The 16,937-nt window shown below is 36.7% G+C and overlaps 1 protein-coding gene across 2 annotated transcripts in view; it reads left to right on the top strand.

The window, feature by feature from the left end:
- Window positions 1-16,937, top strand: part of LOC112556409 (disks large homolog 5-like) — a 45,929-nt gene that overhangs the window by 2,180 nt on the left and 26,812 nt on the right. For both annotated transcript variants that reach the window (XM_025225402.1, XM_025225395.1), the window contains exons 2-14: window positions 1,237-1,308; window positions 2,733-2,944; window positions 3,482-3,697; window positions 5,975-6,235; window positions 6,417-6,668; window positions 6,906-7,338; window positions 7,697-7,913; window positions 8,944-9,079; window positions 11,396-11,523; window positions 12,214-12,316; window positions 12,481-12,553; window positions 12,973-13,079; window positions 16,096-16,281. In XM_025225402.1, coding sequence (XP_025081187.1) covers window positions 1,237-1,308; window positions 2,733-2,944; window positions 3,482-3,697; window positions 5,975-6,235; window positions 6,417-6,668; window positions 6,906-7,338; window positions 7,697-7,913; window positions 8,944-9,079; window positions 11,396-11,523; window positions 12,214-12,316; window positions 12,481-12,553; window positions 12,973-13,079; window positions 16,096-16,281 — 2,396 coding nt within the window. The remainder of the gene's footprint in view (window positions 1-1,236; window positions 1,309-2,732; window positions 2,945-3,481; window positions 3,698-5,974; window positions 6,236-6,416; window positions 6,669-6,905; window positions 7,339-7,696; window positions 7,914-8,943; window positions 9,080-11,395; window positions 11,524-12,213; window positions 12,317-12,480; window positions 12,554-12,972; window positions 13,080-16,095; window positions 16,282-16,937) is intronic.

Genomic DNA, 16,937 nt, shown 5'->3' with positions numbered 1-16,937 from the left:
AAGTTTCGTGTTGCGTAAGTTCTAACATTCACTTAACCCCATCCCCCCAACCATGTTTTTTCCACTAGTTCAAAACAGCTGGCTTTTTCAATATATTATCACTGTCTAGAAGCATAAAATACAGATTTCTGGTTACTGCAAATATAAAGTGTTTATCCTATGTTATACAAACTTTACTACAGATTGTTTTAGTGGATCTTTCTGTATCAGATTTAGAAAAGTATGACCAGATGAAAAGCATGAATCTGTTGAAAAGTTTCATGCTTTAACTTCATGCATGCCCACACAACATTAATTGGGAAGATAACTGCAGTTACTTTTAAGACTCAACTTGTCAAATGACTGGTTCTTTACAAGAAAATCCAACTAAATAACTTCTTTTCATTTACAGTATACAAGCATCCAAGCATTGACATACATAGAAGTCAGAACTGACTGTGATGTCATAAAAACACATGGGAGCTCATTCTCATGAGTACAGCCAAATTAGAACATGTCAGTCTTCATTCTGTGAATGTTATTGTTTGAAGATGTGATTATTCACTCAGATTTTAGGATTATGTAGATTATTATCTTGCAGTAAACACAACCCAGTCATTAGAAAAATAAGTTTAAATTTGCCAAAGACAATCCTTTCTTTCATGTGTACATAATATTCTAGGCCAGTTGGGTCATACACAGAGAAGCAGGATGCCCTTATGGTCACAAATCATTAGGTTTAGACTTGCATGCTTGTTAAAACCATTGTTGTGACAGTATGACTAGAATTATAAAAATAATAATAGTAATGTGTACTTATAGTGTGCAGCACATTAACCAAGATAGATCGCACTCTGCGCAGACCAGTAACGATAAATGAAAGATAACAGTGGGCAGTGAGATAGGTATAGGCACACTGAACAACATAGGAAGCACAAGAGTAGAAAGCAATGCAATGGATGAAGGTAAAAGACAATATTTTTGATAAAGATATTTTGAACACCTGTGTAAGATGACACCAAGATCAGATAAAATTCTGTTTTTCTTTTTTTTAAAGAGTTTCATATAACCAACTCTGTGGTGACTATAACACTGCAGTGCACATTATATATCATGCAACCTCCTTAGCACAAAGGCAAATGTTATGATAGTGAAGTTTATTTGATCCCTGAATTATGAGTTGCTGATGTATTAGTGAATTATCCACACTTTGGATTGCTGATGAGTTGTGTTTCAATGTTTTTCTGTTTGCAAAAGACTCCTACTCAACATCATTGACATCTGACTCGGATGATGACCTGATCCGTATTCACAAACCAGTAATGACAGGTGAGTGAAATCAAAATGAAGTGATCTGATCATTGTGTGTTATTGAGTTTAGAAACAGGTTTTTTTTTAGCACGATTCACCAGCTGATCTTGCTTCGTTGTCAGTTGACACATCACACTGCTGCCATGTTGACAACTTGTTTTTTTCTTTCACTTTTCTCTGTGTGATCTTAGTTGTCTTGTTTTCACTTTTCTCTTCAATGTCTAGACTTTTATTTTCAAAGGTTTTGTATAGGGTGTGATTTGTCCACCCCTTTGCTCTTTTGCCCTGGACCTTGTGTTTTGATTTTGAAGACTTTGTATCCTTGCTGATTTTGTCATTAATGTAATTGTTGAAATGATCACAACCACAAGTAGCCTTACAACCATCATATGAGGCATTTAATAGTACAAATATGTTGGAGAAAGGGATGGTATGTGATTGTCTTAATGGAATATTAACACAAGAAATATATGACAGGTCATACATTTTACATTAGCCATGTTTCTTTGAAGATTTGCTCTCATCCAAGAACACGTCTGCTCACCTTTCCATTGCTCTGTGTATGAAGAATTATTTTGGGGTGGAGGGAGGAAAAGAGACTAATAAACATCACATCTTTATATCTCTGATTCATTCTTTAATGACCCTCCGACTTGTTGGCATCAGTTTATTTCAAAAAGGCTAGTGTATCTAGCATAGACAACGATAAAGTATATTGTGCAGTCAGTGTGACCTCATTTTGCACTATTTTTATGCAGCATTTGCTGTAGTATAAAATGACCTCATTTTGCACCATTCTTATCCTGTGTTTGTCTGCTATGCCATTATGATATGACCCATTCCAGTATTGACCTAGTACCAGCACTTGACCTTATTCACCACAAGTGTGGCATAGTTAGCTGAGGTGAAGTGTTTGACAACACCATAGGCACATGCCTAAGCAGGTAAATTGTGGGACAACACCTTAGGCAAGTTGTAAGGAGGTGAATTGTGGGACACATGCTTGTCTTAACCAGGTATTGTCCCTTAGGCATGTTTTAAGCAGTGGCAAGGACAAAGTTAAAGGGACACACAAAAGGCAAAATCAAACTGTTTAGAGTCTCATGATCATTTTGAATCTCTTTTTTTTTTTCATGTCTGTTTATATGCAAAGAGTTGAAGATTATGTAGGGTTTTATAAGAGAAATTACTCAAGACTCTTTCGTGACATTTCGTCTTCTGCAATGAAATCTTGTTTTCATTCACATGACCTTATGATGGTAATAATAATAATGGGTACTTATAACGAGCAGCATCACAACCAAAATAGATCACACTCTCTGCGCAGACCAGTCATGATAAATGAAAGATAACATAAATGGATGGCGAGGTACATAAAGGCACACTAAACGACACAAAGATGCGGCAAAGGATAGTGTACAAGTGATTGATGGTTGTTACAGATACCCACATAAAGGACTTCTCTGGCTGTAGAAAAGTGACAAACATCCTCACACAGTATGGGTATGGACATTCGGCCAGCAGCAGTTTTCCTGCCTTGGACCGCTGCTCTCCACTTCCTGTTCTGGATGATCACCATACCCTTGAGCGACTGTCCCCACTAGAGGTTCAACGCAAGCATATTGGCTCTGAGAGCCAGTATGACTGGTTCAAGGTGTGTAATCAACTTTTTTGCTAGGTGTCTTCCCTCTACATCTAAACAAGTACTTTTGGTTTCTATTCCATCTTGTGTAAAATCTCTGGCACAATGTTAAAAAAAGCTTTCCCCCCCACCCCCCACCACCATCTTTGCACCAAAAAAAGTGTAAGGTGTTTAAGATTTTATAAAATTAGCAATCTGTGATGAAAAGATGCCAGTTTACAATATTCAGTGTGTAAGCTATTACTTGTGCATTAAGTTCAGGTAGAAGAACACATGTTCTCGTCTGCTCGGCCGTGAAGTATTCTACAAAGAGGCACATTGTGTCCAGGTTTTTTTTTTATTTCAGTTTGTTTCAAAAATTGAGGCCACTTAAAATGTCCACACTTTGTGCCAATACTTATAAAAATATAGGGCATATAACTTAGCATTTTTACGAATATTAGTGCTATGTTTTTAATTTTAAATGGCAGACACCCCTTTCTTTTTCAAATGACTGATCCTATGGAGTGAACAGTTTATTTACATAAAACCTTGCATACTTTTCTTTAGAATCAATTTGAGGGAGCCTTGAGTGAGCTTCAGTCTCTGAAACAACAAAATGCAGAAAAGATTGGACAGTTGTCAAAGGAAGCAGAATATTTCAGAAACATATACAAGAAGTCTGAGGCCCTTGTGCAGCAAATGCAGGATGAAGCACGAAGTACAAAAGAACTTAATGCAGAACTAATAGCAGCCAAACAGCACCTGCAGGAGACTGTTACACAGGTGAAAATATTAATGAGCTTTGAAAACTGAAGACGGCTTGGAAATTTGATGAAAATCTATAATTTTTAGCCATTTTAAATTATGGCATATTATATTATGTTTATCTTATCCTCTGTCCACTCTCCCAAGTGATTTTCTTTTTTGGTAAAACCATAAAAGACAGTGACTGTTTTATATTTTGTTCTTGTTCTCAGAATTAGCAAAAATAGGGAATGTTTGAGACAAAGAATAAAAGTCTTTTGAAAAACTGGATCATACCACATACCAGCAGAAAGAGCATTCATTCAGCATTTAAACAAAAGTCAATGTTTAGGGCCGATGGAAACATTCACATGCAGATTCCTGCCCCTTTTTTTTAGACGAGGTTTTTCAGACAAGAGGAAGCTGGAAAATTCCTCATCAACCAATCATAGGCTTTGAATATAACCAGTCAGAATTGGTTTAATAATTACAGGGTTTTAAATCAATGTCTTAAGAACTGTAACCATACCATTTTACCAAAAAAAAATTCATAAAAATAATTGCTTATCCCCAAACACCAAAATGTCAAGCTTTCCTTTAGTTAGCATTGTCAATAGCTCATGACTCTATAGAGTAGAGAAAAATTATTTTCATGCGCACAGCTGTCATTTCGGGATGGTGTGTCTGTATTTTTATAAAGTTACTTAACACGTTTTGTTAAAATTAGTTAAGCTAAATCATGCTGAAAAGCATAACATATAACAGTATTATTGCAAACTATATAACAATAATAATACAGATTTATAAAGGATATTTTCTCCATACAGTGTCAGTAGACCCTTTAGATAATCTTCAGAATTGAATTTGTTGGCAAATTTTGACAATTTATGGAGGGATTTTTTTGAGGTAGATTTTTATACTTCAGAGTAGTATCCGTCTGCTAAATGTGCTTTTTTGCCACTCTTTGATATTAAAATTCATCCATCCATTTGAAAATCCATAAATTGTTGAAGATTGAAATGCTCTGAAATTTTGTAGCTTGATTTCTGCATTAAAGATTGAAGCATATAAGAATGAAATAGGCACTAAAAGGATCTCAGCTGGCAGTCTGAAAAGTAAAACTAAAAGACAAATTAGCTGTTTTGAAGACATTTAACATCAGATGGATGTGTCTTCAGGATCTAACACGATTGCATTAGGCATTGCTGTTTGTTATGTTCTCAAAGATCAGTAAGAAACAAAGATTTTGTTGGATGAGTTGAAAAAAAGCTGGGTAAAACTGATTTTTTTTATTCTCATTGGAAACACATTTTTTTGATACATTTTCCTCAAGTTTTCATCTGTCTTTTGTATATGTACTCATCTTACTTCTCTGAACTGGACTTGTAGCTCTGAGGTAGAAAGTGATTTTTGTCAAAATTTCACAATTTTTGTACTTTTAGAAAACATGTTTTGTATTTTATTCAGTCTAGTGACACAATGGTCACCTGTCATCACTACAATGAAGGTTGGCTGTTCTGGGTTTAGCTCTTGTCTCGGGCACGCTGTACTTTTTCTGCATGTGACATCTATTTTCAGGGCTGTCTGCCTTGTGTGACATAGCTTTAGTTGCTGGCTTGGCATAAAACACCAATTCACCCCCTACCCCCTCTGTATTTTATGTACAGATCATTTTCTTTTTCAGAGATCACTCATATTTCTGCAAATATGGTAGTGGTACATTTATTGGACTTCATACTATCATGAACTAATATCCCTGGACTGCTGGCAGACGATTTTTTCCAGTTAACTGCTAAATCGAGGCATGAGACAAGAAAGCTTCCAGTTTATTCACATTTCAGATTAACTACTAAAAGGAGGCATGATACAAGAAAGCTTTCGGTTTAGTCACATTCTTTGTTACGGCTCGCCGAGACTAACAGCGAATCACTTCGCAAGGGGCTAAGTGTTGGTCTTGGATGGCAGACAGCAATCCACCTATACACATCCTTGATACTATAATGTGGTGTGATTCATGGCTAGAAGTCTCACTAAAATATTGAAAAATTAAAGTTGTACCAAAGCTGCTGAAATTTTTAATTAAAAGATTATAAAGGGGAATGGCATAGTCTATTTTAGTTTTAAAAAAGCAAAAAATTTGAAGTTATTTAAAGTTTTATATGTATAAGTTTCATTAACATGCTTTTACTTCTCTTAAATGCCTCATTGACAACATTTCTAGTCTCTCAGTCCAGCTCCAGAAAGACCAAGATAATATCTTGTATTCAATATAGATATATAGCATATAAAGCAGAGAAAAGTATGCTTTTCTTGCAGCTGGAGAAGCTTCGTGAGGAGGACAAACATGAACTGGCAGAACTATGGGCACAGTATCATAAGGCGGTAGCTTCCTTTACAGGTCCTACAGCAGGAGCATCCAATACTGATGGTTTTACAGATATATATGATGTGTCACTTGAAAAGTATGAAGTTCTTCGAAAGGAATATGACAAGTTACGAGAACGCTATGCAGACTTAGCTTCATCACATTCTTCAGTCCGCTGCCAGCTGGATGCTGTCGCTGATGTTCGAAAGCAGGTAATGTAAGCAGAAGAATTATTTTTGTTATATATTTTAGGTTGTTATAATGATTCAGATATTGGTTTTAATGTATGATTTTATATCACCTACAGAATAAGCTATTTTAGAAGTTTTAGGTTTAAGATGGGATAATGGCATTATTTTGTCCTTAACTGACAACTGTACTCTTAATGTGAAGTTGGAAGATGCACGCTTGGAGCGAGATACTGCTTTGCGTGAGAAGAGACAGTTACAGCAACACCGCGCAGCAGTTGTCCAGAAACTTGAGGAAGCAGTACGTGAGAACCATGAGGTTGTGTCGAAAATTACCTGTATGAGGCATGAACATGAGAACTTGCGACAGGTGGTAGCCAAGCAGATACAGCAGTTACAGAGTGATTGTAGTAAGGCTTTAGCTGAGCGTGATGCAGCTGTTCAGGAGTACACACAGGTAGGCAACTACCAAGAATTTGATATCTGTATATGGTTGTGATGTACACGTTTAAGTGCATGTGTGTGTTCTGCTGCTTCTACAAAGAATGGTTTTCAAAAAGTTTCTTGTCAGTGTGCACCTACCTGCAAGTTGTTTATTTTGAAATAACAGATTTTAAAAAAAAAACTAAACTTGGCAAACTTTTCTTTGTTACTCTTCTTAAATACTAATTGTAGGAACTGTGTCTCACAACAGATAATGTCAGAACGGGACACTGTACACAAAGAGATTGAACAACTTCAAGACAGGTTATCAGAAATGACAGGTCTGACTGAAAAGCTGAAAACAGACAAACTATCAGCCCTGCAGGAAGTTGAGCATTTACAACAAGAACTGGCAGCAGCCCTAGCAGCACGAGACAAGTACAAGCTGGAATCACAGAGTGCAATGGAGGCTCGAGCACAACTGGAAGCAGAGCGTCGGGAACTGAAAAAGGAATTTGAGTTAGTGGAGCAACAGCGAGACATTGCACGCAAAGAGAGGCATCAGGCGTTGGAACAAATGGATGCATTGATCAAGGAGACATATGAGAAGACACAAAAAGAGAAGGCAGAAGAAATGGACCAAGTTGCCAAGGAGACCGAGGTCCTAAAGAAGCAGATTGACAAAATGAAGAATGAACTAACTGGTGAGTCTGAACATAGCTTTCACTTTAAAATATACAAATCCTGGTGCTTTATGGATAAAAATAGTGACATATCAGCAATCAAGAAAATATGACAGCTTCAAATGAATATTGTATTTTGTGGTTTTTCTATCACAGAACATCGCAATATATGGTACAAGGAAAACTTAACATTTACACTCAGGAAGATACACTCACTGCTTTCCATATCAAAATGGTTTTTGTTTGGTGTTTTGAATGTTTATCTTTATGCTTCAGGTCCTAGAAATTTTGAAAAAATGCTTTAGGATAAAAATCTGAAAAAGGAAAGGAAGTCTGTAAAACTAAAATGTCATTTCTGTCTTTTTGTACCTTTCTGTAGATGCAGAACAGGAAGCCATCGTTGCTACCAAACGCCGTGATTGGGCCTTTAGCGAAATTGATAAGATTGTACAAGAAAGGGAGAGCATTCGAACATTGTGTGATAACCTTCGTCGTGACCGTGATCGCGCAGTCAGTGAACTGGCAAAAGCCTTGCGCACATCTGATGAATGTGAGAAACAGAAAAATGATGCTGTGAAAGAGTTGAAAGAAGTGAGGTAAGTGAAAATAGAGAAATGTGGTGAGATAAGAAATGTGTAATAGTTCTTTTCTACAGCAACACTAATGTGTAATGTGTAGCATGTTTGCATCCAGTTTTATTCAGTGTGATATCCCAAGCTTTGGGTTTAAACAGGCTACAGCTTTAACAGTTTAAATGCATTGAGTTTTGACCTGAAGGGTGGGCATATATGGAGAGCATAGTGTATTTTGAACTTTTGTCATTGACACTGAGGAGGGTAAAAATCGCAATACAATATTTTCTTCAGGTTAAATGTGACATTTGAGAAATGACTTTCTAATAAGTGATGGAATGGTATGCTCCTATGGATAATTATTTTTTTCAGTTCGTTGTCATGAGAAAGATTTTTATCAGGACCATTGCATGCAATCTTTTTATAGTACAAGGAACTGGGAAACACACTTTGTGCCTAGTATTTTATGTATTAAATGCATCTTGTTTTGCATAAATGTACATTTTTGCTTTGATACTTAGGAAATATTCTTTAAAAATTAATATGAATAAATTGTCTGTATAGTAGAGGTAGGTATTTGAACACAAGCTATTTCTATAGCTGTGTATGTTGTTGCTGTAGCAGAGTACCTTTCCACATGATTGCATGGAGTTAAAGGCTGATTTCCTCATGTTAAAAAAAACGCCAGTGCATATCCCATCTGTTTCTTTTGACCTACCATAGTGGGGTTGGTGATGTCACAGATTTACTGCACTGTTTAAAAAAAAAAGATATTTCTTGGACTGCATGAAGTAAATCCTTTTATAATTCTTTTCCTTTCTTTAGATTTTGAAATCATTAATCAGACTATGACATCTGTAAAGGTATCCCCCTCCTTTTTATTTTTTTGTTGAGAAGTTACATATTGTCTTTTACACTGGCTCAAGATTCGTTCAGCAGAGTTTGTCAGATTTCGTGAATAATATTTAGCTTGAAGAATATTATCAGCCATGTGTAAAATACTTCTGAACACGTAGTAATGCTATGTTTCTTAATCCTGCTTCTCTCTTGACAGAGAAAAGTATGAAGCATTAGCTGAGAGAGATGCAAGACGACAGCAACTTAATTCCATCAGCCACAACCACAGTCGAGATTCTGCTATTGATGCAGACCTTCAGGAGTGGGAAACAGAGACTTTAGAAATAGAGCTTGTGAGTTTAAATTTAAGATTTTTCCCTGAAAACTTTGCTGATGGTAATGGGTAGAAAGTTTAGCTTAACCTTTAACAGCTTTTAATAGTGTAGCATTTGCTGAAGAATAAGGACAAAGAAAAAGAGCCCTAAAAGCACTGTTATTTGGAATAATTTTCACCCCACCCCCACAAAAAAAAATCATCACTGATGTAATATTCCAAATTTTTCGGGAAGTTTCCTTACCTGTTCGTTTCTAATCTTTTCAGTATAAAAGTGCCAGAGTGAATCATGAATTGGGTTCAAGAACAAATTGTGATATTATTTATTGTGTATATTAATGAAATTGCTAGCATAAGTTTTTATGATGCTGTTTGTGATTTTTTTTCTTGGTCATGTGTCAGGAGTGCTAAAATCTAAAGCTACTTGTGGAAAAGACAACCTAAAAACCAGCAGGATTTATAAGTGAATAATTCAGATTTTAATGATTTAAAGTACAATATACCCCCATCATCATTGTGCATAACTGAACATAACATGTAGGCAATGACAACCACAAAAAAGAATAATTCCAGCTTCAAGAGCAAGAATGTGTTTGAAAGTGATAAAGTCTCTGTTCAGCTGCCTGCGTATCTCATCGACTACAACATGAGAATATTTGCATGCAAAGATCATTGCTCAATCAAAAATATTCAGTAAGATTATTTACTCCTCTCCATACCTGAGGCGGTACATGAGGCATCCACTATAGACCTCCATTTTTGACTATCAGCAGCAAGTTTAGCCTCTGCTCCAGGACAGTTTCTGATTCTTTGTTCTAATTCAGCAAGATAGGCCACTGTTATCTTAGAGTTTGATGCCAGGCAGTGGATGCAGCATGCATCGTCACTCTACCTTTGGCAAACACTGCCAGGCATGTGGCACCTTTTGTTCTATTGTTCATGTACTGTGATCTTTGGTCTACAATGAAATACAGAAGAAAGACAAATGCGCATGTGCGTGCACGCACACACACTAACAGGAGACAAAAACAGCAGGGGCACATGTAGTTGTAATATATACTGATATTTCCTTACACTCAATGCCTTTGCAAAAAAAAAAAATGGTAAAAATGTATGTGTAACATTTTTCTGGGTTTTCTCTCCTTGCAAATACAGCAGAGAAAGGGTTGTTTTCCTTCAAAGCAAAATCAAGGCATTTGAAAACAACTGGGCCACAAGACTGCCTGATCTGCACTTACTGGGGGGAAGGGAGAGGGGCACATAAGCGAACTCAGTTTGTCTTCCATACATTTTAGAAATTGAGCTCTGACTCTATTCATGTGGAGCAGTTTAGATCTCATAAATACTGTTATTAGTTCCTCTACAACAGTCACTAATTAACCTGTTGGGATCATTAGCCCTTCTTTTATGCAAGTTATAGCTTGCTTGATTGTAAGTAGGACCTCTTTTACTCTTCTCACTAGCTTTCCCATCATAATTTCATTACATTAAACATAAAAGTTTTTGGAAGTACAGTCAGCAATATATAAAACCAAGGTATTTTTTTAAGGAACTGATAATCCTTGGTAGAATTGATTACAGAAAAGCCCAGCAGGGAAGCTTTTCATCTTTGAGTTTGCTTGTTATGCTTTTTATCATAATCACTAGAGTGGCTGTGTGTGCACTTAGCACCATTGTTGTTGAATGTCAGAAGAGTAGGATCTCTGTCTTTGTAGTTGCTTTTTACATTGTGCATGATGTCTGCCATCACCTGGTGCAGAAAGAATGGAAATGCTGAGGATTTGGATAATCTCCCAGCCATTCTTGAGCTCATATTACAGAAAACGGTTTTCTGTAAAGTTTGGGTTCAGTCTTCGGTGAAGAATTTAATCTCTTTTATTTCAAGATTATTCCTTAGTTGTAGCAGCCTTTGTATGGCTGGAAAAACCTGGTAACTTGATTTGCTTTTTCTCACCTGATGAATGATAATTGAAAAAGGGGAGTAGTGGATGCATTATTCCAATGCAGGGCAATGTGGCTTCACTTTCCTGCTTCAGGGGGCTTTCTTTAGGAATTTCTTTTGCTCAGATTTTTGCCTTTTGTATCCTCTTTCAGCAAGTTTTATTACATGTAAAAGGTAATGGTTGTTTCTTACGATAATCAGTCAGAAGCTTGAATTAGAACAAAGCAAGGCAAATGAAATTTATTAGTAAGAAAAATATCTGTACGCCATGAAAGGAGCAGGTTCTGTTCATGATAAAACACATTTGTTCTTTTTTTTATTTTTTCAATGCTTATGGTATATATAGATATATAGTTTTGAATGTAATGGTCAGTGTAATTCATTTATTGGCAGGATGCAGTGGGTGGGCATGACTTTGGATTTGAGCTTGTTGGAGGCAAAGAAGATCCCCAGTTCCCCAGTGACAACTCTCTTTTTGTCAGTCATATTATCAAGGGAGGCACTGCTGAAGGCAAATTAAGGTCAGCTATGGAAGAACTTCACCATTGCATTAGATACTCTTTTTATTGTACAATGTGGCATGATGGGCGCTTTTAAGTATTTGGTGGTAGCATAAATCATCAATTTCTAAGGTTCTTAATTTTAAACTTTAAAATATTTTTACTTGACACAATCCACTCCCGTCTCCTGGAAGTGTTAGTGTGGTGAATCTGTGGTTTGACCTTAAACTAATTGGAACATAAGCTTCTCTTGCTGAAGTAGAGAAAAACTTCTTTTATTACAATCTACAAAAGTTATTAATAAGTCAATTCTGCACAATGAAATAATTATGATTTGAAAATGCTGCCTTGGGAAATAACATTAGGGGCAACTGTAATTCCCCCCTCCCTTTCTTACTGAATGCTGCATGTTTGATGCATGTTCTTTAGTAAAATTACTGGAATGTATAAAGTTATTAAGGCACCAAATTAGTTCAGTTATTTTCTATTGTTTCTTCTTTGAATTCACCAGAAATCAATTGACATGATGTTATACCTGCAAAGTCAGAGAATTTTCTGCTAAAGCTAAATAAAAGCATATGTTCCAGTTAGTTTGGGGTTTGGTGCTATTTGTCACATATCTACCAATTGTGTGCCAGAATATTATAAATATGTCCTTGTTTTGTGTTTCTTTTAACCTTCCTGTTATCACACTGTCTTTAATGCTTGCAGGGTGAATGATATGCTTCTTAAAATCAACAATCTTGATACCACCAACATTGAACATCGGCGTGCAATGCAGGAACTGTGCAAACATGCCAAGGCACTTACTTTAGTAAGTAGTTTATGATAGTAGAGATCCTGATGATTGTTGATAATTCTTATAACTGGGTTTCATCTCAGTTTTTGACATTTACTTCAGTTTGCTTAGCTACTTCAGCTGTGAAATGAAATTATTATTAGTGAGAGTAGACACCTTTATTTTGTGTTTTTTCACAGGTTGTGAGGAGACGCAAGTCTACATCTACTCGTATTTGGCAGCCTCTTCAGCTTCTTATTTCTAGCCAGAAAGGTTTGGAGTATCATGTAGTTTTGTGTGTATGGATTTGCTGTGCAATGATTAGGGGCCCCCTGATATTCCCAACATTTTTGTGAAAGTGTCACTTGTAGCTTTTGCTTTAGATACTGTATGGTATACTGCATATCAGCAGTTGTCAACCTTTTACTTGTGACGCCCCCCTGACGAACAAAGGTATGTCCGCGCGCCCCCCTTAGCCAGCAATGTAAACTAATTTCACTAATACCGGTATAAGAAACTTTTAAAAAATGACCACCTTCGCGACCCCATTGTAAGCACGTCGCGCCCTCCCTGGGGGGTCGCGCCCCACCGTTTGAGCACCGCAGCTGTATATGTTTATGTGATATGTCTATTTTGAAACAAAAAGGTAAATATCAAGGAAACTAGAGTCTTGAAAATTCTTCTTGTTACAGATTCCAGTATTCAGATTGAGCAGGCATTGTTTATCTCAGCAGTACTTCCAGCAGGATTTGTGGCCAAGGATGGCATGCTGCCAAGTGTTGGGGACAGGCTCATTAGTGTAAGTTAATGTTGTTTTAAGTATCAAAGAGCTGTGAATTTTCTCCAATCTCCTGCATCACAAGTGCTAAACATTTTTGAGAAAATATTAACTTGAAGTTTAAAGAGAAGAATACTGTTCTATGTCTTGTCATCCTGACATTTTTCAGTCTGAGGTAATGGGTGATGGTTTGCTGCACATTTTCCATATTTCTTTGGCTTCTGGCCTCATGAGGGGCATCAACAGCCTTCAGCCTTTAAATGAAAACACCTCTGCAATCACTGGTCTGCTTGTGCTGATTTCTTCTCTGCTTCTGCTTTTTCAGTTTATGTCTGTTGTGCTGTTGCTCCACTTGATACACTACATACAGGTAGTCCTCGGGTTACGACGGTCTCAAGTTACGTCGTTTCGTGGTTACGACGCTTTATACGACGCTCATTCCGACCTGTATCCTCTACCTAGGCTCATTATTAAACGTACTGTACTGCACAATATTTTACTGTACTTATGTCTATTGATAATTATGTAGGGTACTGTGTTAGGATAGGTGTTTGGGTAGGCTAAGTGTTTGCAGTACTGTACTGTTATTATGGTATAGTACTGTATGAACGTATGATCCGATTTACGTCGAAATTCGGTTTACGACGCCGCGTAAGAGCGGATCAACGTTGTAAGTCGAGGACTACCTGTTTAGTACTTGTGCTTGCACCTCTAGACATCTCTTGCATTTGCAACATTGGGATTTTGTTTTTTGCATGGGAAAGTGCAAATTACTCAAATTATTAACTTCAAATGTCATCATCAAATTATGTACCTCTGTATCCAATTTGCTTCCAAATTCACAACTTTTCTCTACTTTTTGATAATGTTTTAATCTTGTAACCAATTGCACTGTCGTCTTCCTTTTATTTTGATGCATTCGTCAGATAGCATAACATACTTCTTATGTGTGATGTTCAGGTTCTGCTTGAAATATTTATTCAGCTCTCAGATAGCATCTTTAATACCATGTAGCATGTCAAGAAGGTCTTGCATCACCATTCAACACAGTGTACTCAGTACTTATCAGCTCATTCTCCCTTTTTAACGAAAGGACAACACGAGCACTCAGCAAAAATTGCTGGAAATAGACCATAAAATAACACAAAAACATATTCCTGTGGTATTTTATGAAAAAGAGGCACAAGAACTATTATATTAATGTTTTCTCTTAATCACACCTGAGCGGTCCGGTGGCGCAACGGTTAGCGCCTGTCACCAATACAGTGAAAGTTGGCTGCCCAGAGTTCATTTCTCGTCTCGGGCATGCTGTTCTTTCTCTGCACGTGACATCTGTTTACAGGGCTGGCTGCATGGCCGTAATATAGCCTCAGCTGCTGACACGGTGTAAAACACCAATTCCACCCCCTTAATCACACCTGGATTTGTTGAGAAAATAGGAAGTGACGAAAGATAGTATTTCTATAAATAGCGTCATCTTCATGAGCTGAATTCGAAGAGGAAAGAAGCACTCCTCTGTTAACAGACCAGTAATTAATGTTCTATTGCTGAGTGTTCTCTTTGACACTCGTTTAGGAAATCCTGAAGATAGTAGCAACAAATGCTAGCAGATAACTTTGCTCAAAGATTTGTTTATACAGATTTCTGCTTTGTTTAGACATGCCGTGTTAACTTTGTCCCCACATTGTACACAAGAATTTTCTCAAAACATTTCAAAATTGATTGTTATCCAGTACAAGCAAGTTTTAGACTTTCAGTAAAAACAAAGAGATCTTTCCTACAGCAGTGTCAACCATTCAAAAGTACAAGCTGTGTATGAACTATGAATGCTGATAAAAAGCTTAAACAAAGATGAAACACTAGATATTCAACATCAGTGCTTTCTACACTGTTCTGGTCTACAAGTAATGATGTAACACAGTCACAAACACATCAGTCATATTCTTATCCAGCACAGTGCTTTAAAAAAAAAAAACTGTCAGTGTCAGGGCACCATTGATGTTCATTCACAGAATAGCTAAAAAGGAATTGAAGGTGACAAATGTATGAGGAGCTTAAATGGGAACATGTAAGTAAATAGTAAATTTTGCATGCAGCTAAATGAGGAAGAAATAAGTGTTTACATCGATAAATATGTGTCAAATTTTGATAATGTTATATTTTTAATGGTATCATTATCAGCAGACAGTTGTAACTATAAAATAAAATGCAATGCTGGAAAATTGTCACTCATTGCATTTTGATCTGGAGAAGATTTACTTACCAGTCTGTCGAGTGAGTTTGGTTTGGACATTTTAACTTCATTTGAAGCTTCTAAATAAGGTTGAAATCTGTAGGGCTGTGTTCCAAAATCAGCTTTTTCAGTCGTAGAATTCTTTTTCCAGTCTCTAGTCTCATGCATGCTCACTGTATTAACAAACTATAAACTCAATGTTTAAAGGGATTCTCACCTCTAAATATAAACTTTTGGGATTCGTTTAAGTGTTGAAGTTAGACCCTAAAAATATTGGACATACAAGCCACATTGGGCTTGTTCAGGTGTAATTTATCATTGAATACGAGGATTTTTACTGGTTTCCGAAGAAAAACGAGCACTCGACTAAGTAACCCAAGCGCACAGAATTCCGAAAGTGTGGTGCTTCTTTGGCAAAAACAATGGTTGACTCAATCGCAAGCTGTAGATATCACCACAGAATCAGATAAATTATTTGATGTCCAGCCATAGCAGTTCAAACCTCTTGACCCGGCAGACATACAGTTCAAGACTGACTGCCAGCATCGAACAAAGAAATCGATGGTGTGTACAATACAGACTAGTAAGTTTTGCAGAAAGCATCTAATACTTTTTTTGACACTACTTTTAAGAGCAAAGTAAGAGAAATTTAGAGTAAAGTTTCTCGAACTGCAGCAGAAATTTTTCCCTTGATTGCACCTGGTAGTGTAGTGGTTAAGGTGCTTGTCACCACTTATGTTTGAAGGCTATATGTTCATTGTAGTTAAGTCTAATATAACAGGATGAAATCTTATTACTTTGCAGATAAACCATCAGTCAACAGAGGGTCTGACAGCACGAGAAGCCATGAAGTTGCTAGACTCGGCATCGCAGCCTGTAGTACTTGATGTAGGGCGACAGACATCTCCTGTCTCCTCTGCTGGTTCTTCACCAACACCTACTATTGCATCTGTCCTTTCCCCTCTTACAGGCCACCTGACTCCAACACAGGTCAATGCTTACCAACATACTTCTTGAAGAAATCTATGCTTACATTCTTTGCTTCAGACAAATGTGCTGTTGTTGTTGTTCTCACCCTGAAGAAAGGAATGTCATGTTTACATTTTGTTGGGAGATAAACAAAAAATGTATTCAGGATATTGAAAAGTGATATACAAGTTACACTTACATCTTGTGAAATATAGCAACTAATATTTTGAAAGGGAAAATTAGCAGCATTAGGATTTTCTTGAGAAAAAAGGGCCTTAAAGGACAGCACAAGTGCTCAGCAAAAATTGCTGGAAATAGAGCATAATGTATCACAAAAGCATATTCCAGCAGTATTTTATGACGAAGAGGCACGAGAAATATAAATGTTTTTCTTGCTTGGATTTGTCGAGGTGACGAAAGTGAGTATTTCTATAAATAGCATCATCTGTATGAGCTGAATTCGAAGAGGGAAAAATGCAATCCTCGGTAAAAGAAAAAAGACCAGGACACAATGTGCCATGACATTCAGACGGAGTTCTAAATAAAAATCGGCTGTTTCATTTTCTGAGCAAAAAAAAAATTGCTTCTTGAACATAACAACTTGAGCAACATTTTTTCATTTGACTCAGAGACTTAAATAGATTTGTTGAACTGAGCTACAGTCACTGTTACATAAA

The sequence above is a fragment of the Pomacea canaliculata genome, linkage group LG1 (genome assembly GCF_003073045.1).
Source record: "Pomacea canaliculata isolate SZHN2017 linkage group LG1, ASM307304v1, whole genome shotgun sequence".
NCBI classification, from domain to species: domain Eukaryota; kingdom Metazoa; phylum Mollusca; class Gastropoda; order Architaenioglossa; family Ampullariidae; genus Pomacea; species Pomacea canaliculata.
Note: the sequence above shows the minus strand (reverse complement) of the source record. Positions and strands in the feature narration are given on the sequence as shown.